This window comes from Scomber japonicus, chromosome 7 (assembly GCF_027409825.1).
Source record: "Scomber japonicus isolate fScoJap1 chromosome 7, fScoJap1.pri, whole genome shotgun sequence".
NCBI classification, from domain to species: domain Eukaryota; kingdom Metazoa; phylum Chordata; class Actinopteri; order Scombriformes; family Scombridae; genus Scomber; species Scomber japonicus.
Window position 1 is genome coordinate 2,500,771 of NC_070584.1, and position 21,119 is coordinate 2,521,889.

A 21,119-nucleotide genomic window follows, 5' to 3' on the forward strand; every position below is an offset into this window, starting at 1 on the left:
ATTTAGGTATTTACTTATATTTATATTTACGTATCTTACGTATATTTACTTTAAACCCTCCATCATCTTCTATCTGGTATCCAGCTCTTAGACCAATGAGTATAGAAGCACTTATTAATATTATATGTATCTAACATCATTATTCTATTTATTTTTTAGTTTTTAGTTTAGTAATTAGCTTGTATTATTTTCATGGGGAATAATGCTGCAATCCACTGTATTCAAAACGACCTTCAACAAGGAAAAGTCTATTATTTATTTATTTATTTCAAATTAGAAAATATCCCTTTTTAAATTCTTTATTCTTTGTTTGACAGAATGTACAATAGAATTAATAACGAAAATACAAAAATAGCCAGACATTCCAGTTAATAGATAATATATTAAAGAAGGAAGTATAAACAATAAGAAAATAAATAAATACCAAAAGAAAAAAAGACAGGAAAAAATTGAATAAATGATAGACATCTTCAATTTAAAAAAAGGAAAGCAGAATGACCTTTTTTTATCACTTCATGTAGTGTTTGTTGTGAAACGCGTTGTTAAAACTTAGTAACTGCTGTTCTATTCAGTAGATCTGTACCATAGATCTGTACATGATAGAAGTATTACAACACTCCTCATCCCTCCTACTCCTCTCTGTAGCAGTATCGTCAGTAGATGATGTGAAGGTCACAGACTTGTTATACAAACATCAGACCTCCTAGTTACAATGGATTACAGCATGAAGAACCTACGTCATCAAACGTTGCCGGAAAAAGGTCGGTCATGTGCCGTAGAATACTCTAGAGCAACATGGGGACCTGGATGAAGTTGCTCGGTGCTGGCAGACAGCTGCATACTAATTCCACTCTGCTTAAACTAAACTGGTCCGGAGCGTTCAGGACCGGCAGCAGCCGCTATCCCCTGACCGACACACCAGGCCTGAGGCGGCTCTACACCACCACCGGCACCACCCAGCGACCCACAGCCCTGTTGGCTGGCTGCAGGTTGACCGCTGCACCGCACCGATGGATGCGTGTTGGGAGCGTCCTCCGTGGCCACACCGCTCTGCTCACACCGATCTACCCACGTTACACGATCCAGGACAGAGCGTTCGGTAACCGGGCTAGCGTTGCGGGTTTCTCCGGAGAGGACGGCGGAGACAGTGCGGGCTCAGGGGGAGAGGAGTCCGGGGGAGATGGGGGAGCATCATACAGTGGACCTCAGATGACAGCTCTCACCCCCATGATGGTACCAGAGGTGTTTCCCAATGTGCCACTGATCGCTGTCAGCAGAAATCCTGTGTTCCCCCGCTTCATCAAGATCATAGAGGTGAGGATGATCTGCTGTTAGGAACACATGGTGATGATGCAATCACAAAGGCAACTGGCTCTACACAAGGTCGTGGATGCACGGGCAGTTCTCTGTCTTAAACACTGTTGAGCATCATGCTTGTGTGTGACCAGTTTCATTTAGACCTGAAAGACATTTTAGCTCAGTCTGCCATCTCTTTCATATGGACTATTCTAAAAGCCTTCCACTTCTATAGATGTACTCTGAAGTATTTGCTTTCAGGTGCTGAGTGTGTGTCTGTCGATCTCTCTGTCAGGTGAAGAACAAAGAGCTGATGGAACTGTTGAGGAGGAAGGTTCGGCTGGCTCAGCCATATGCTGGAGTCTTCCTCAAGAGAGATGATAGGTAAGTGTGATGGATCACTGATAGTCAGGTACCATGTGTACTTCAGTATTCACTTCAGTAATCTTACTGTCACTGGCTTCATATAAATGCTATAGTTGGTGAAAAAGTGGTAAACACAAGCAGATATCCTGTGAATGCAAACATTTAGCCAGGTTGCCCATCACAGCTCACAGCACAGAAAAAAACATGCTGACCTGTGTGGTGATCTCCAAGCTCTATCAAGTCATGTCTGCTGTCCATTCAGCTCTCACTACTTTTAAATTCAGTTTTATTTATATAGCACCAAATCACAGTAAAAGTTATCTCAATGCATTTTTCACATCTTGACTTGAGAGACTGAGGACACACTCACACTAGGGCCAGTTGTTCTGTACCACGTTGGCCCGCGCTCACATTACCTCAAACCCAAATGTACTCAAGCACGGTCGCCTCTGACACATACATTGCACAAAAACATTGACATATAGCGCACTGTGCGCCGCTAAAACACAACACAGCCGATCAATTAACACAACACACTATGATTAAAAAGTGCAAGCTTGTTCTTCTGAGTCATGCCTGTGTAGTATGCAGTACTACAGATACTTGTGTAAAAAAGACGTACTGATTCAACTCTTTACTCCAGTAAAAGTAAGACTTAGTTTAATGACTTAGAAGTCACCAAATGACTTACTTTAATGAATTTCGTTAGTTTATATAATGCAGATTTGTAAAATATTACTTTTATGAGGGTCACAGTCACAGACTGTATAAACACGCAGCACGCTGGATGCTAACTAATATTAAGCCTATAGCCTATTCATTATAATGTCCATGGACATAAATTGAGTTCTTTTGCCTTAATAATGACAAAATAATACACTAAAAATGGTTGGATTGGGAAATACATGCATAATGTCTCCGTGTTGTATTTAGTGTTGCTTGAAATGACCAGGGCTCAGCTAGTGTTGCCTTTTAAAAATCATCGATTTCCTGGGATTCCCTGGAAAATTGGCTTCTTTTCCCGGGAGTTAAAATGTCTTATTTTTGGGAAAAATATGAGTCCCTAGTGCGCATGCATGACCAAGTGTACCGAGTTCAAGCTCACCTCTTCCAAGCGTACCGTGCCAGGGAAGTGTAACGTACTCAAGCATGGTACACTTGCACTCACACCAGCCAAATAATCCGGGCTTTAGGGGGTAAACGTGCTTGGGCATGGTACGATTGCCTAGTGTGAGTGAACCCTGAGAGGCACATTAACAACTATGATAATAATAGGAGCTTGTGACTGAATCTCTGTGGTCTCTTGTGGTCAATGTGCTTTCATCTCACTGGATTGAGCGTGTCACTGCTCATGATGCACATTGAACATCTCCTGCTGTTACTGCTTCACTTTAAAGGCTTTCAACAGGGAAACCTGAGGGAGAGTTTTATTGCAAAGCAGCATTATAGGATGTGTTGTTTGTCACTGAGATTAGCTGGGTTTGACTTTTTGAGTTTTCAGTTTGAAATATTCCAGCTGTTTGGAAAACATCCGTGCTGATGTGATTTACATTACAGTGCAGTGTGTCAGTATTATTCACTGACAATCTACAGTTGTGTGTGTGTGTGTGTGTGTGTGTGTGTGCTGTAGTAATGACTGTGTCTGTCTCTTGCAGTAATGAGTCAGATGTGGTGGAGTCTCTAGATGCCATTTACTCTACAGGGACCTTTGTTCAGATTCATGAGATGCAGGACCTGGGAGATAAGCTGAGGATGATCGTCATGGGACACCGCAGGTTAGAAACCATCATATTGCTACCAGCACACAGTTTGTCTGTATGTGTATGCATGTGTAGATCTCTGCTATATGTGGTCTCTGGTTTGTCAGGGTCCGGATCACAAAACAGCTGGAGCTGGAGGTGGAGCCTGAGGAGGCAGCAGCATCATCCCCCTTGTGGTCAGAGTCTGAGTCTGAGTCCCAGACCAAACCTCCAGCAAGACGCAAAGCCAAACGTAACCGCAAGGACCAAGCCAGTACACCAGCAGAGCAGCTGGAGGACAAGGTCTGTGACATAAGCCCCTACACATACTCTTTATTTGATCAGATACTGAGTGAATGACCTGCAACACAAATTTAAAGCAGACCAAACATGATAATGGCATCACATTTCTATTGAGTAATTTACTGTCAAAAATAATAAATAACAGGAGGAAAACTCAACAAAGACCAAAAACTAGTAGCCTAGCAGATAATATAAGTGTCTAATATTTTCAACATAAGTTATAGGAGCTTTAGAAAATTCTACATTTGTTACTGAACTACACCTCCAGGCTTCTTCAATGAATATTTTTGTTATGTGCTCTGTGTATATGTATTATTACAGACATCAGTTATGTATTAGTGGTGGTAGCAAAAGTATTTAAGGTTCTATATGTAAGAACTGTCAAGTATTTACGTATAACCTTATACAACAATATAGAACCTTTTCATTTTAATTTCAGTCAGTCATTTTTAAAGGATAGGTTAAAAAAAGTCTTTCTTGAAACAGCACTGTACAAATGAACATTAAATTCATTTTTCTTGTTGTTATCATTCCTCCTGTTCATACTGACCATTAGAAGATCCTTCATAATACACTTACAATGGAAGTGAGGGAGGACTAAATCAGGGAAACACTGTCCAAAGAAACACTAAGAGGGAATTTGATGCTAAAAAGACAGTAAATGTGTCAGATATCACTTGATATGAATAACTCACACTGCTGAAGCTCAATAGAAGCTGATTATCTACTTTAAATGTATCTTAGCATTAAATGACTGTGGACACAGAGGAATCATTTCAGTGAGGAAAACTTCTTTCAGTGCTCACCTGGCTTAATTCTGACTTAATTGTTGTTCTTGTTATTGCTGGTTAGATTGCAGAAGCTGACCTGAGCCCAGAGCTGAAGCCCCTGCCCTCCTCCAACATCCTGATGGTGGAAGTGGACAACATTCAACATGAACAGTTTACTGTCACAGAGGAAGTCAAGGTACAAAACACACACTTCACACTGAAGGTAGAATCTGTGGTACAGCAGTAACACTTCCTACATATCAGTCCCTCATATAATAATGTAACACCTCCATCCTCCATCAGTCCCACATATAATAATGTAACACCTCCATCAGTCCCACATATAATAATTAGGGCTGTCAAACGATTACTTTTTTAAATCGAGATTAATCGCAGAATTTCCGTAGTTAATCGCGATTAATCACATTTTGAATTGCATGTTTAAAATTCTGTTATTTTACATTTCAAGGCAGTTTTAAGCCCATTATGTAAAGCATTTCTTACAGTCTTGCAGTCAATTGCCACCCATTTCGCGATTGCTTTGGTTAACTTCTTCGACGTACTTTCATCCACGGGTTTGCGGCGACTCCCACACTCCAAAATGGTACTTTGGTGGAGCTGAGGCTCGCTTGGCTGCACCTGGGTGTTTAGCGTGGAAGTGCTAACTCAAACTTAACGTACGCCGGTGGTAGTTAAACTGCGTTAGACACAGGTTGCATTTTACTTTTGACTTGTCAACTGAAGCGTCTGGAAGTGTTTTAAAGTTAAACAAGCCGTTCAAAAGTCCAGTAGCTCTCTTACTTTCCATCAGCGCGGTAGGTTTACTGCAGGAGGCCACTTCAAAGCATAGCGCTACAGCTAGAGGAGCCGTCTACGGGTGAGTAGAAGGGACAAAAAGGCTTGCAACATTAAAATGCGATTAAAAGAAATAAACGCGTTATGGATTACATTAATCTAATCGCGATTAACGTGTTAACGCTGACAGCCCTAATAATAATGTAACACCTGCATCAGTCCCACATATAATAATGTAACACCTCCATCCTCCATCAGTCCCACATATAATAATGTAACACCTCCATCCTCCATCAGTCTCACATATAATAATGTAACACCTCCATCCTCCATCAGTCCCACATATAATAATGTAACACCTCCATCCTCCATCAGTCCCACAGATAATAATGTAACACCTCCACCCTCCATTAGTCCCACATATAATAATGCAACACCTCCATCCTCCATCAGTCCCACATATAATAATGTAACGCCTCCATCCTCCATCAGTCCCACATATAATAATGTAACATCTCCATCCTCCATCAGTCCCACATATAATAATGCAACACCTCCATCCTCCATCAGTCCCACACATAATAATGTAATGCCTCCATCCTCCATCAGTCCCACATATAATAATGTAACACCTCCATCCTCCATCAGTCCCACATATAATAATGTAACGCCTCCATCCTCCATCAGTCCCACATATAATAATGTAACATCTCCATCCTCCATCAGTCCCACATATAATAATGTAACACCTCCATCCTCCATCAGTCCCACAGATAATAATGTAACACCTCCACCCTCCATTAGTCCCACATATAATAATGCAACACCTCCATCCTCCATCAGTCCCACATATAATAATGTAACGCCTCCATCCTCCATCAGTCCCACATATAATAATGTAACATCTCCATCCTCCATCAGTCCCACATATAATAATGCAACACCTCCATCCTCCATCAGTCCCACATATAATAATGTAATGCCTCCATCCTCCATCAGTCCCACATATAATAATGTAACACCTCCATCCTCCATCAGTCCCACATATAATAATGTAACGCCTCCATCCTCCATCAGTCCCACATATAATAATGTAACATCTCCATCCTCCATCAGTCCCACATATAATAATGTAACACCTCCATCCTCCATCAGTCCCACATATAATAATATAACACCTCCATCAGTCCCACATATAATAATGCAACATCTCCATCCTCCATCAGTCCCACATATAATAATGTAACACCTCCATCCTCCATCAGTCCCACATATAATAATGTAACACCTCCATCCTCCATCAGTCCCACATACAATAATGTGACACCTCCATCCTATTGTATTGTGTTGTATTGTATTGTATTGTATTGTATTATATCATATTATATTATAGATGGAAAGATCATCTCTGTGATATGTGTTCCTCTGCAGGCATTGACAGCGGAGATAGTGAAGACCATCAGGGACATCATCGCACTCAATCCTCTCTACAGGTCAGTGTTTTAGGGTTTCTATTAAAAACCTATCTCAGGTAAACAATCTGTGGGGAGAGTGAAAGAGGTGGAACGCATTGGCCCTAATGTAATTTCAAATCTCAAGTTGCTAATTGGACCATGATCAATAATTTTTGTGTGTGTGTGTGTGTGTGTGTGTGTGTGTGTGTGTGTGTGTGTGTGTGTGTGTGTGTGTGTGTGTGTGTGTGTGTGTGTGTGTGTGACAGAGAGTCAGTCCTCCAGATGATGCAGGCTGGTCAGAGAGTGGTTGATAACCCCATATACCTCAGCGACATGGGAGCAGCTCTGACAGGAGCAGAGTCACATGAACTACAGGACGTTCTGGAGGAGATCAATGTGAGCAGTCTGTTTGTTACTGTCATATCCACAGCTCCATAGATAATGTAGGGAAGCAGTTGTGTGCTGCTCTGGTGTGGAAGTTCACACCAGGTGTTATCATGTATGTTTAGCATCTGTCATTCAAGCTGTACAATGTACAGACAGTGTTCAGGCCTTTAACCTGGCTGCTGTGTGTCTCTGCAGATCCCCAAGCGTCTCTACAAAGCTCTGTCTCTGCTCAAAAAGGAGTTTGAGCTCAGTAAACTACAGCAGCGACTGGGACGAGAGGTCAGAGGTCATCACCAAACACATATGAGCTACTGCTCTGCTCACACTCCTCAATCATTCATCTGTCCCCTTGCTCTACTCACAGGTGGAAGAAAAGATCAAGCAGACGCACAGGAAGTACCTGCTGCAGGAGCAACTCAAGATCATTAAGAAGGTAGAACAAACTTTGTCTTCTTCTTGTCTGTCACATCAGATCAACTGCCACATATTCAACCTCTAAGGAAAAACAGAAATCTCCTGTCTCAGGTTATATTAATTTTACAGGATTATATTAGATTGTGTCCACACCTAGAATGTGTCAGATTCACTGTCAAACATTTAGTCACCACAATACCAATGTGATCACAAATGATCTGTGACAGCAGCTTTTCCTGAGCTTTGCTGTGATTTTCACCAGAACAGATGAGTGTTTAGTAGTGCTCTCATGTGAACTTGGACCTATTAAAAATGTTTTGTTGCTGTGGCTTTTCAGGAGCTGGGTCTGGAGAAAGAGGATAAGGAAGCCATCGAGGAGAAGTTTAGAGAGAGACTCAAAGACAGGACTGTCCCTCAGCACATTATGGACGTCATCAATGAAGAACTCAACAAACTGGGACTGCTGGACAACCACTCCTCAGAGTTCAAGTTGGTCTTACTTTTGTCCCACTAACTTCTAAGATATCTCTCTATTTGGAATATTTTCTGATGTCATCTGTAGTACATGTTTGACTTAAGTCCCTCTATTTAACATTCATCAGCCATGTATTAATAGTTATTAATAGTTTATAATATAACATTTATAACACTGTAATGTAGTTAGAAGCACATATAGCTGTTACTTAATGTATTGGTCAACAACTACTGTAATAAACTATCACAAACACAGAAGGCTTCTTCCTCTTCAGGGTTTGAACACTAATTATCATTTTTTAATACTTTATTTATTGTCATAATTTCATTTTATCTTGCTCATGTAATATAGGCTACATATTTATCATCATAATAAATGTGATGATACAATATAATGAACATTAATAAATAAAGTAAATCAATAACATTTACAGTACAGATTTAAATTGTTTGCAGTATATTGTAGTCATTTTAAATTCATAATAAATTCATAGAAAAAGAGAAAAAAGGGAAGAGAGAAAGAAAGAGAAAAAATGACTCTAATAATAAACCTGCTTATTCCAGGAGGGTATCACCTTGAACTCCTAAATATGTCTTCAGGAGAAATTCTAATTGTTGATAAATAAATATGAATAAATTACATTAATAAACACATAAAATATCCTTACACATGCTTGCAGGTGCATTATAGAGTGATACAAACATGAATTTAATGTCTGTATACCTCTTATGAATGTCAAATAAGGCGCTTTAAGTAAAGTGTTACTGCAGCAGGTTTGACTTGACTTTCTTCTAGATTGTGTGATAAATGTTTGTTTATTCTGGTCAGGTTAACCTTTACTCTGCGTTACACATCTGACTGTCCTGAGTTAAACCTCTACAAGTTTCATTTGTTTAGCACTAATGCACATACAATACAAACTCTTACCAATAATATGTGTGTGTGTGTTTCAGTGTGACCCGTAACTATCTGGACTGGCTGACCAGCATGCCATGGGGCACCAACAGTGAAGAGAACTTATTACTAGACAGAGCCAACGAGGTTCTAGAAGAAGACCATTATGGAATGGATGATGTTAAGAAACGTATATTGGTCAGCAAATACACACGTACACACGCCTTTAATTATCCTGCTGCAGTATGAATCCTTCTCCACAAAGATGCAAAGCAGAGTGTATACAATGTTTCAGTTCAGCCTCAGTCTCAATCATTGTCTCTGCCATTCATCTCCCATACATATAAGTTAATAGAACTTTTTTCACCACTTCACTTCTGTCATCCACTGTGAAATGTTAATATTTCTTAACCCACTCCAAGTGTTGCCCCTCCTTAGAAGTACTACTTGTCCTCTGAGATCATTATAAGACAGTATTTCTAGGTCCACAAGAAAAGAATGTGTGCAAGTTATTAATGTGTTTATTTTCAAATTTTAACTGACCCGAACTAACCTTTTTAAATTTGACTAAAGCATATGGAAACAAAAAAGTAGCATCATGTCAATTACCCATATACCTTTTTTTTTTTTTTTTAAAAGTATGAAATAGAATTTGTAAAACATTTGAATGAAGCAGACCTCTTCTCTGTCTATGTGTCTCTGTGCAGGAGTTTATAGCAGTGAGCCAGCTGCGTGGCTCCACTCAGGGGAAGATCCTGTGTTTCTACGGTCCTCCTGGTGTGGGAAAGACCTCCATCGCTCGCTCAATAGCCAGAGCCCTCAACAGACAGTACTTCAGGTTCAGCGTGGGAGGAATGACCGATGTGGCTGAGATTAAAGGACACAGGTCAATACTGGCAGTATTAGAGAGGAACACTTCACACATAGTCAGTACTGTGTACAAAGCTCTGTGTGGGCAGTGAGCAGAGGAACAGCTTATGCTAGAATTAACTGTACCTCAATGTGATGGTTCATCTTTGAGGAAATATGGGGAAATTATTTTCTAAAGTGTGTGTGTCCGTGTGTGTGTGTGTCCGTGTGTGTGTCCCTGTGTGTGTCCGTGTGTGTGTGTGTGTGTGTGTGTCTGTGTGTGTGTGTCTGTGTATCCAGGAGGACATATGTTGGAGCGATGCCAGGGAAGATTATCCAATGTCTAAAGAAAACCAAGACAGAGAACCCTCTGGTACTAATAGATGAGGTCAGTATGGTGCTGTCGCTTTTTCACTCTCTGTGTGTGAGTTCAATGTAAATCCATATCAGAGCAGCAATAATATTCACTGTGCTATTATCTATGTGCAGTGAGCGAATGATTCTTTTTAGTTTGAGTTCATTTTAGATGTTAAGCCAGGGGCGGAGTCACTTTGCCTGTTTGAATGTACTATAAGTGACATGTGGACTAGCATTATTTGTATGTTCAGTCATATTACATACTCTATAACACGGGTCCTTTGCCTCTGCTACAGTATGAACACTCAAACAGTCTGTATGTTATCAAGCTCACACAGTCCAGGACAATCAATGTAAACAGCTACCATCAATGTTATACACTTCCTAGATTAGTTTCCTTGGGTTCACTTTTCAAAATGTTAACCTAATGCCTAATAATCAAGACTTGTATAGCTAAAATCAACTTAAAGCTAACCCCTGATATACTGAGCTGCTTCACATGCCTGTACTTTTAGTGAACCACATTTTAAACTTATTAGTAAAAGCTTTTTTACCACAGCTTTAAATACCACAGCTTACCTTTCTGAGTATAATTGCTGACCATGTAACAATTTACTCCTCTTTGAATGGCTGCTGCCAGCTTGTTAATAAGCAAAAGTGGCCTCAAACTGCTTTCATGAACATGACAATTAGTTCAGTGTACTTCAGGGGCCTCCACAGTCACCAGATATGAACCTAATAGAATTTGGGATGTGGTAGAACAGGAGATCAGCAGCATGAATGTGCACCTGACAAATCTGTAGAAATAATGAGATGCAATCGCATACTCATATGAAATAGAATCATATATACCGTACCGTACCGTACCGTCCTCTTCCGCTTTATCCGGGGTCGGGTCGCGGGGGCAGCAGCCTAAGCAGGGAAGCCCAGACTTCCCTCTCCCCAGCCACTTCGTCCAGCTCTTCCCGGGGGATCCCGAGGCGTTTCCAGGCCAGCTGAGAGACATAGTCTCTCCAGCATGTCCTGGGTCTTCCTCAGGGTCTCCACCGGTGGGACGTGCCCTGAACACCTCACCAGGGAGGCGTCCGGGAGGCATCCTAATTAGATGCCCGAGCCAACTCATCTGGCTCCTCTCGATGCGGAGGAGCAGCGGGTCTACTCCGAGCTCCCTCCGGATAACTGAGCTTCTCACCCTATCTCTAAGGGAGAGCCCAGCCACCCTACGGAGGAAGCTCATTTCGGCCGCTTGTACTCGCGATCTTATTCTTTTGGTCACTACCCAAAGCTCATGAGCATAGTTGAGGGTAGGAACGAAGATCGACTGGTAAATCGAGAGCTGAGCCTTTCGGCTCAGCTCTCTCTTCACCACGTCGGATCTTTGCAGAGTCCGCATTACTGCAGACGCCGCACCGATCCGCCTGTCGATCTCACGCTCCATCCTTCCCTCACTCGTGAACTAGACCCCGAGGTACTTGAACTCCTCCACTTGGGGCAGGATCTCATCTCCGACCTGGAGAGTGCACTCCACCCTTTTCCGGTTGAGGACCATGGCCTCGGATTTGGAGGTGCTGATTCCCATCCCGGCCACTTCACACTCGGCTACGAACCCGATCCAGTGAGAGCTGGAGGTCACGGAATGATGAAGCCAACAGGACCACATCATCTGCAAAAAGCAGTGACCCAATCCTGAGGTCACCAAACCGGACCCCCTCCATACCCTGGCTGCGCCTAGAAATCCTGTCCATAAAAATTATGAACAGGATTGCCGACTTATTGCCGGCAATGCGGACCAAGCTCTGACACCAGTCGTACAGGGAACGGACGGCCCTTATCAGGGGGTCCGGAACCCCGTATTCCCGGAGAACCCCCCACAGGATTCCCCGAGGGACACGGTCGAATGCCTTCTCCAAGTCCACAAAACACATGTGGACTGGTTGGGCAAACTCCCATGCACCCTCAAGGATCCTGCAGAGGGTGTAGAGCTGGTCCACAGTTCCACGGCCTGGACGAAAACCACACTGCTCCTCCTGAATCCGAGGTTCAACTACCCGACGGACCCTCCTCTCCAGCACCCCCGAATAGACCTTACCAGGGAGGCTGAGGAGTGTGATTCCCCTGTAATTGGAACATACCCTCCGGTCCCCCTTCTTAAAAAGAGGTACCACCACCCCAGTCTGAGGCACTGCCCCCAATGTCCACGCGATGCTGCAGAGTCGTGTCAACCATGACAGCCCCACAACATCCAGGGCCTTGAGGAACTCGGTGCGGATCTCATCCACCCGCCCTCCCACCGAGGAGCTTTTTAACCACCTCAGCGACCTCCACCCCAGAGATAGGAGAATCCCCACCCGAGTCCCCAGGCCTTGCTTCCTTACCGGAAGGCGTGTCGGTGGGATTGAGGAGGTCTTTGAAGTATTCCTTCCACCGATCCACAACGTCCCGAGTCGAGGTCAGCAGCACACCGTCCCCACCGTACACAGTGGCTGTGTCCCAATCTGGTCCCAATTGCGAGGCTGCATCCTCGAAGTACGTGGCCTTTGCGGCCTTCGAAGGATGCAGCCTTCTGAGGAACCTCCGAAGGACGCATCAACCTTTGTTAAATGAGACGGTCTAGCCTTCGAGGCATTTCCTGGTTGCGTCACCAGCTGTTCCCTCCCATAAGACGAGAAAGACGCCACGACCGAAAAGACGGTGAAAAAGCTGACAAAATTATAAGAGAGAAGAAAGGAGAAGAATAAAGGAAAGGAGAAGAAAGAAGGAAAACACACAAGAGAAAGAATAATAAAATAATAATAATCTGTAAATAGTTATTCCTGATGTAATTTTTGTAAATAGTTAAATGTTTCATCACTTGATAATAAAAGAAAATATTTAATCCCTTGTTCTTCCTGAACAGTAGCACTTTATGCCGTTTGTTAACCCTGTTATAAATTGTACTTAAGTTGTAAATACTAAATGGAATAGACAACGTGTAACAATTGACAATATTTTTTATTTTATAACATTAACATAAAATCACCACTTCTTTTTCGCCTGGTGGGGCTGGACCTTCCCCTCCATGCCCATCTTTTCCAGTATTGTTCTAAACACAGAGCGAAGCAAGAGAAAAGGTAAACACAGGGATGCTATGTTAACAGACAAAAGGGTTCTAATATAGCAAAAAATTATCATAATAATGAAGTATAACATATAATAGTGACTGTGTATATATATATATGTATATATATAAATATAAGTAAATATGTAAATATATATATACTGTATATATATATATAATATAAAAAAATAAGTGAAGTAATAAAATATAAGTAATTAGTAAAAGTATAAAAGTATAAGTAGTAATAAGTACAAATAATTAAATAAAACAAACCAATACTTACACTTGAATGAAAAGTCTTCACCTGTTGGTGTCGCCATTGTTGTGTTTTCGCGGCACTGAAGATCCCAAAGGATCTTGGGATCTGGGAGCATCTGGGAGGCCGCGAAGGATAGTAGCGGTGCATCCTCGAAAAAGAGGGAAAAGAAGGCCGCATTTCAAGGCTGCATTTGAAGGAGTCTTCGAATTGGGACAGCCTTCGCGCGGCGTTGTGACGTAATCGGCCTCTAAATGCGTACTTCGAGGATGCAGCCTCGCAATTGGGACCAGATTGGGACACAGCCAGTGTTGACAGTGCACTGCTTCCCCCTCCTGAGACGCCGGATGGTGGTCCAGAATCTCTTCGAAGCCGTCCGGAAGTCTTTTTCCATGGCCTCGCCGAACTCCTCCCATGTCAGGGTTTTTGCCTCAGCGACCACCTTAGCTGCGCTCCGCTTGGTCTGCCGGTACCTGTCTGCTGCCTCCGGAGCCCTACAGGCCAAAAAGGCCCTATAGGACTCCTCACCGCCGGTGTCCACCAGCGGGTTCGGGGATTGCCGCCCCGACAGGGGCCGACCACCTTGAGGCCATAGCAAGACTCTGCCAGACGTTCCCAGCAGACCTTCACAATGCGTTTGGGTCTGCCAGGTCTGACCGGCATCCTCCTCCACCATCGTAGCCAACTCACCACCAGGTGGTGATCAGTTGACAGCTCCGCCCCTCTCTTCACTCGAGTGTCCAAGACATGCGGCCGCAAGTCCGACGACACGACTACAAAGTCAATCATCGAACTGCGGCCTAGGGTGTCCTGGTGCCAAGTGCACATATGGACACCCTTATGCTTGAACATGGTGTTCGTTATGGACAATCTGTGACGAGCACAGAAGTCCAATAACAGGACACCGCTCGGGTTCAGATCAGGGGGGCCGTTTCTCCCAATCACACCCTTCCAGGTCTCACTGTCGCTACCAACATGGGCGTTGAAGTCCCCCAACAGAACGAAGGAATCCCCAGGGGGAGTGTTTTCCAGCACCAGCATACTCTGAGCTGCTGTTTGGACCATAGGCACAAACAACAGTCAGGGAGGCTACCCTCTCAGCTACCGGGGTAAACTCCAACATACAGGCACCAAGCCGGGGGGCAATAAGTATTGCCACCCCTGCCCGGCGCCTCTCACCAGTGGCAACTCCAGAGTGGACGAGAGTCCAAACCCTCTCGAGGAGACTGGTTCCAGAGCCCTTGCTGTGCGTCGAGGTGAGGCTGACTATATCTAGCCGGAACTTCTCAACCTCACGCACCAGCTCAGGCTACTTCCCCACCAGAGACGTTCCACGTCCCTAGAGCTAGCTTCTGCAGCCGAGGGTCGGACCGCCAAGGTCCCCGCCTTCGGCTGCCGCCCAGCTCACATTACACCCGACCCCTTTGGCCCCTCCCACTGGTGGTGGGTCTGTGGGAGCGGGGTCCCATGTCCCTTATTCGGGCTGTGCCCGGCCGGGCCCCATGGGCGAAGGCCCGGCCACCAGGCGCTCGCCCCCGAGCCCCACCCCCAGGCCTGGCTCCGGGCGGGGGGGGGGGCGGTGACCCGCGTCTGGGCAAGGGACACGAAAAACCATCCGTCGTAATCATCATTGGGGTTTTCTGAGCTACCTTTTGTCTGGCCCCTCCCCCCGGACCTGTTTGCCATGGGAGACCCTACCAGGGGCATAAAAGCCCCCGACAACTGAGCTCCTGGGGTCATTGGGACACGCAAACCCCTCCACCACGATAAGGTAGTAGCTCAGGAAGCTACCTAGCTATATCAGAATCACAATGAAACAGCCAGTATTAGTATAGTGTTACTCATAAAGTGCAGTCAATATGTGTGCACGGAGAGAAATCCTTTAAAATAAACAGGACTCTTATGAAAAGGAAACTTGTGCAGACAGTGTGTGAACAGTGTTCAGCATGTTTGTTGTCTCAGGTTGTTAATAATAATCCGTCTTTCTCTAACCTTTCATCAACAGGTGGATAAAATGGGTCGTGGTTACCAGGGTGATCCATCCTCAGCACTGCTGGAGCTTCTGGATCCTGAACAGAACGCCAACTTTCTTGACCACTACCTGGATGTTCCTGTCGACCTGTCAAAGGTATGTGCTCTTTATATACAGTTCCACAGTTCTTTGTGAAAATGCAATCTTTGTAAACCACTTCCTGTTCTGTCTGCTCCTATCAAGGTTCTGTTTATCTGCACGGCCAATGTGATTGACACTATCCCAGAGCCGCTCAGAGACAGGATGGAGATGATTAATGTGTCTGGATACGTGGCCCAGGAGAAGCTGGCTATCGCTGAGGTGACACTAACTTACAAATATGACTATGGGGGAAAATAAATAAATTATGTTTTGTGTTTGCTCTATATGCTTCATAATAGTGGACTGTTTTCTGTTCACAGCATTCAGCAGCTAGTAAAAGTGTAATATGCCTTTTCTTATACATTATGGTTTTGATTTCCATTTCTTGTGTGTGTGCAGAGGTACTTGGTCCCTCAGCTGCGCTCTCTATGTGGGCTGACTGAGGAGAAAGCCTCAATCTCATCTGAAGCCCTCAGTCTGCTCATCAAACAGTACTGCAGGGAGTCTGGAGTCAGGAACCTGCAGAAACAAGTGGAGAAGGTAAAACACTGTGAAGCTTTGTTCTGGAACTACTAAACTACAGCTCACATGTCTTTAAGGCTGCGTTCACACTGCAGGCAAATCTGATTCCTTCTCAAATCAGATTTTTAGGCCTGACTGTTCACACTGTTTTTAGCAAGTGTCCAAATTGGATTTGGCTCTGTTCAGACTGGGCCACATTAATGACCAATCTGACAGGTTGCCGTGGCAACGTTGTCAGAGCGGAGGTGTCATCTAGCGTGTATTGTGTGATTTCATATAATTGCGACAGCGACAGCAACAACAAACCCTCGAGCTTCGCTTGAACGGAGCCATCTCCCCAAAGATTAAGAATATGGTTTGGTCCTCTGTCCATGGACTGATGTTTTCAACGTCCTCCGTTGCCTCCAGTGATATCACCTAGCAACAACAACTGGAATAAGCGCGGGTCTGGTGTCGCATAGAGTGACGTAGCGTAGAAATGTAGAGAGAGTCAAATCCAATATGAGTGTTTTGGAGCTGTTCAGACTCAGACACATCTGTCCAAATGTGATTTGAAACTACCAAAGGTGGTTTCAATCTGGGTTGCAAAAATTGGATTTCATGTGATTTATGACTGTTCAGACTTCATAAGAGCCATCTGGTTCCAATCTAGATTGGCTAAAAATCTGATTTTGGCTTGCTGTGTTGAACGTAGCCTAAATTACTCAGAACAGAGATTCTGGTCTTAATCATCAGAACACTGAATCCTACAGCTACTTTAGTAGGACCAACAGGAGTTGCTTGTGTGTGCTGTGCATGGTTGTGGAACAGGCTCATGTGGATGAAACTAATCTTGTACTCACTGCTATGAAACAGGAAATCAATAACTGCAGGGGAGCTGTGGCTCTGTGTGATGAAAGGAACATTATTTCTTTGTGTCTGTCTTCTGTCAGGTTTTCCGTAAGGTGGCGTTCTCCATCGTCAGCGGGAAACAAACCACAGTGAGTGTTTCCCCTGACAACCTGCAGGACTACGTGGGTAAACCCCTTTTCACAGTGGACAGAATGTATGATGTCACACCCCCTGGAGTGGTTATGGGTCTGGCATGGACTGCTATGGGTGAGACACACACACACACACACACAGACACAGCCGTAGCTACCATTGAGGACACCAAGGTCATGTCCTCGGTATATTCACAAATATACACAGCATATTACTGGAGATTTTTAAGTCACAGTTATATAGTGCTCACTTTCAGAAAACTATTCGCTGCAGTAGAACTGCGACTTGAAAATCGCCAGAAATATGTTTTCTACTTTTGTGAATTGGACTTGACCCAATTTTGCAAATTGTTCATTCTACGGCCTTGCACACACACACACCAATAGAAAATGAGCATCTTGTCCTGTGTGTAGGAGGGACAACGTTGTTCATAGAGACATCACTGAGACGTCCTCCTGGAGGAGCAGACTCAAAGGGAGAGGGATCACTGGAGGTCACAGGTCAGTTAAGAAAGCCATGAACTGGGTCACTCTGCAGGTTCATCAAACACTCTTCAGTCATTTTAGGAGCCAATGAAGCATCAGTCTGATACATGGACCATGTGCTGGTGCTCCTCCACAGGTCAGCTGGGTGATGTCATGAAGGAAAGTGCTAAGATAGCGTCAACCTTTGCCAGAACCTTCCTGATGACACAGCAACCAGAAAATCACTTCCTGGTCAACTCCCACCTACACCTGCATGTCCCTGAGGTAAACATGTTGATAATGTACTATTATTAAATGACTAACTCATTACTCTTTTTATTTGTTTTACTTATTCTTTAATAGCTACTCAAAATTATGCAAGAGAAAATTCTTTTTCTTTGAGTAGCATTTTAAAGGTTCTATTTGTAAGACTTGTGAAGCATTTGTATGGAGACCTTCCCCGACTTTCTCAGTTGTCTGTAAAGGCTGTGGACCGATCTGGACGTGACGTTTTTGTGTTTTTCCTCTTTTCCACTAATGTCAACTAACAAGCAGCATAACAACACAACAAAAACGGTGCTGTCTGAGGAGATATTAGCTCTCTAGTTGTTAATGAGACAGCTAGCTGCCCCCATCAAGACTGACATCAACACGCTGCAAAACAAAATGCCTCCGCAATGACCAGTCACCCACTCCCCAGCACACACAGCTAAAAGCTCCAGAGCGAAAGCAGAACATCTTTTCTTTTTTCTGTTGGTTGTCTAAACAGTTGCTCCCTGGCCACAATGTGTTGCTTCTCTGTCTCAGCTTGTTGTTCCCCAGCCACAGCTCACTGAGCCTACCACTGTTTACTATATATGGTTGATTATGGTATTATGGTCGGGTTGTGGGTTGAGTGGTGGTTGATTAACACATATTTTTGCAGGTTTGGTGGGGTGGAATGGCTTTCACTGTCCAGCAGCCACAGAACAATAGAAGCTTGTGTGTGTGTGTGTGTGTGTGTGTGTGTGTGTGTGTGTGTGTGTGTGTGTGTGTGTGTGTGTGTGTGTGTGTGTGTGTGTGTGTGTGTGTGTGTGTGTGTGTGTGTGTGTGTGTGTGTGTGTGTAACTGAAACACAGTGCAAAACACAATGTTAAAGCTCCCTGATGTTATGAGATGTGTAAGTGAGAAAGAAGACATCACACTGCTGCTCACTCTCTAGTGCAAGCAGCAGGATGTTGACTGCAGCTTACTTAACAGTGACTCGTGTCACTAATGAGAAGGAATGTCTCATTCTTATAAATAGAACCTTTTAAAAAAACTGAAGTGCTCAAAGCTGCTACATATAATCTGTTGTGGTTGGCAGCAGTGTTAACTTTATCTGCAACTGTCACTTGTTTTGTAGGGAGCGACTCCCAAGGACGGACCAAGCGCTGGCTGCACCATTGTCACCGCACTGTTGTCCCTTGCAACGAACCAGCCAGTACGTCAGAATGTAGCCATGACTGGTGAGGTGTCACTGACTGGGAAAATACTGCCAGTGGGAGGAATCAAAGAGAAAACTATCGCTGTAAGTACAAGACACACACACACACACACAGATAGAAATGGTTCCCAGCTAACTAGAAATTTGTAGACCATGCATATCTGCAGCACATGTACTGACAATCTGGGCAGTAGATATTTAGGTGTGTTGCTTGGATGAATCGACAAATATTACAGCACTTTACAATCGTTAGAGCCTGCAAATATATACTTGGTTTGTAGAAGTCATTTATATCTTTTTCATTTGCATATTTACTATAGAATGAGTAAACTGTAGAACTAGTAACTGTATTGTCTTGTTCTTGTCAGGCTCGTCGTGCTGGTGTGACGTGCATCATCCTGCCATCTGAGAACAAAAAAGACTTTTCTGACCTGCCAGACTACATCACTGAGGGCCTGGAGGTCCACTTTGTGGATCACTACAGCCAAATCTATCCCATCGTTTTACCACACAACAAGTTGTAACTTGCTTTCGACTACAGTACTAACAACAAGCCAAAACGGAGCCAGACTTCTTTCACTTCAGGACCCATAACCTGTTCATTACCACAGAAGACTGATTGTTGTTCTGCTTGTAGTTAGTAAAATCCACTCTCGTTCTGACTCATGTTTTGACTGTAAACATGCAGTGTGGATTCTGAGGTCTTGGGTGTTCCAACAATGTCCAGAGAAGCAGTTGGCTGTGTGATCCCTCACATGTATGTCATGCTCAGCCAGCAGTTCAACAGCCACCACAGGACTCCTGAATGTAGGAAGACACAAGATCACTGAACTGGAACCATGCAGTGTGAAAGATGGACACACAGCGTAAAGTGATGATGATGAACACTGGCCTGTCATCACAGAATATGATGTCATCAATGAGCAGAAGTCAGGGTGGTGACTTTGCTGTCAGGCAGTCTCTTCACCCACAGTTCTCATTGTTATAGGGCTGTGGATGACTCTTTAATAGATGTATTATATTATTTTATATTATTACTGGTGAGATGAGATGATGATGTTGAAATAAATTAAATAATGAACACAGTTCTGCTGGCTGCTGTTATTATAAACCTTCCTTCATGAAGAATAAAAAGGGAAACAAAGTGTTGTGTGTAGTTTGTGGTTCAGGAGATAAAGCAGCTCCTCCAGTCCACATGTTGATGTGTCCTAGGGCAAGATACTGAACCCAATATTGCTCCTGATGGTTGTGCCAATAGTGTGTGTGTCTGTGAGAATGAGAATAATCTTGATGAGCAGGTTGGTACCCTGTGTGGTAGCTCCTGCCAGCAGTGTACTGTATGAATGTGTGTGAATGGATGAATGTGACATGTAGTGTAAAAGAGCTTTGAGTGGTTAGAAGACTAAAAGGTGCTATATGGGCCAAATCTACAGATGCAAACTGCTGTCCCCCAACAAAAAAAACAATTTAAAAAGCATTTAAGTTTATAAATCTTAGATGTTAATTTCTAATTCAGGGAATGTAATGTAAAAAAAGCTGTCCTCAATTTTGAAGTCACTACCGAAACACTGAACATATTAGTCTGTGGACTGAGACTGATTTTAGCCGCACCCCTACATTTATGATCAGGAAGTATGTCTGCCCCCCTCTTGCTCGTGTCTGCATGTGGAGCAAATAGGTTTCATCATTTTGAAGTAAACATGTTCAAAAGTCTAAAAAGTCGGTGTGTAACCTTGAGAATCGTCACCAAACACCCATTTTCTGCAATTAAACAAACATGAGTTTTATTTAATGTGTGTTCAGAACTGTTTTAACTAACCATGTGCTGTCTAGCATCTTTGAGATGGACTCAAAAAATGTTTTTTTTGTCACAACAGAAACATATGGTGAAATTTCATGGTGACTTGGTTGTTTTAGTAGTGACAAAAGGACACACATATGTCACTACCGAAAAATGGACAGTCACGACCGAAACATGGGATGTTTTGTCAAAAATAAAGTACATTGAGTTATCAGCTAAGATGTTATGGTAGTGTTTTGGTTTACTGTGTATTAAAACTAATGGATCCTGAAGTTTTAGTAGTATGATCAAGTCAATGCTGTTTACCAAAAAAATCTG

At 43.5% G+C, this 21,119-nt stretch overlaps 1 protein-coding gene across 1 annotated transcript; it reads left to right on the plus strand.

The window, feature by feature from the left end:
• Nucleotides 1-783: 783 nt before the first annotated feature.
• On the plus strand, nt 784-20,070 carry lonp1 (lon peptidase 1, mitochondrial). The gene is made up of 21 exons (XM_053321746.1): nt 784-1,314; nt 1,592-1,680; nt 3,318-3,437; nt 3,530-3,704; nt 4,557-4,670; nt 6,701-6,762; nt 6,990-7,119; nt 7,306-7,389; nt 7,475-7,543; nt 7,862-8,013; nt 8,953-9,091; nt 9,601-9,779; nt 10,043-10,130; nt 15,458-15,580; nt 15,668-15,784; nt 15,965-16,105; nt 17,020-17,185; nt 17,485-17,571; nt 17,693-17,820; nt 18,920-19,084; nt 19,369-20,070. Exons 1-21 carry the CDS (start codon nt 796-798, stop codon nt 19,522-19,524), a joined length of 3,003 nt encoding a protein of 1,000 aa, XP_053177721.1. The 5' UTR covers nt 784-795; the 3' UTR covers nt 19,525-20,070.
• The last annotated feature ends 1,049 nt before the right edge of the window (nt 20,071-21,119 follow it).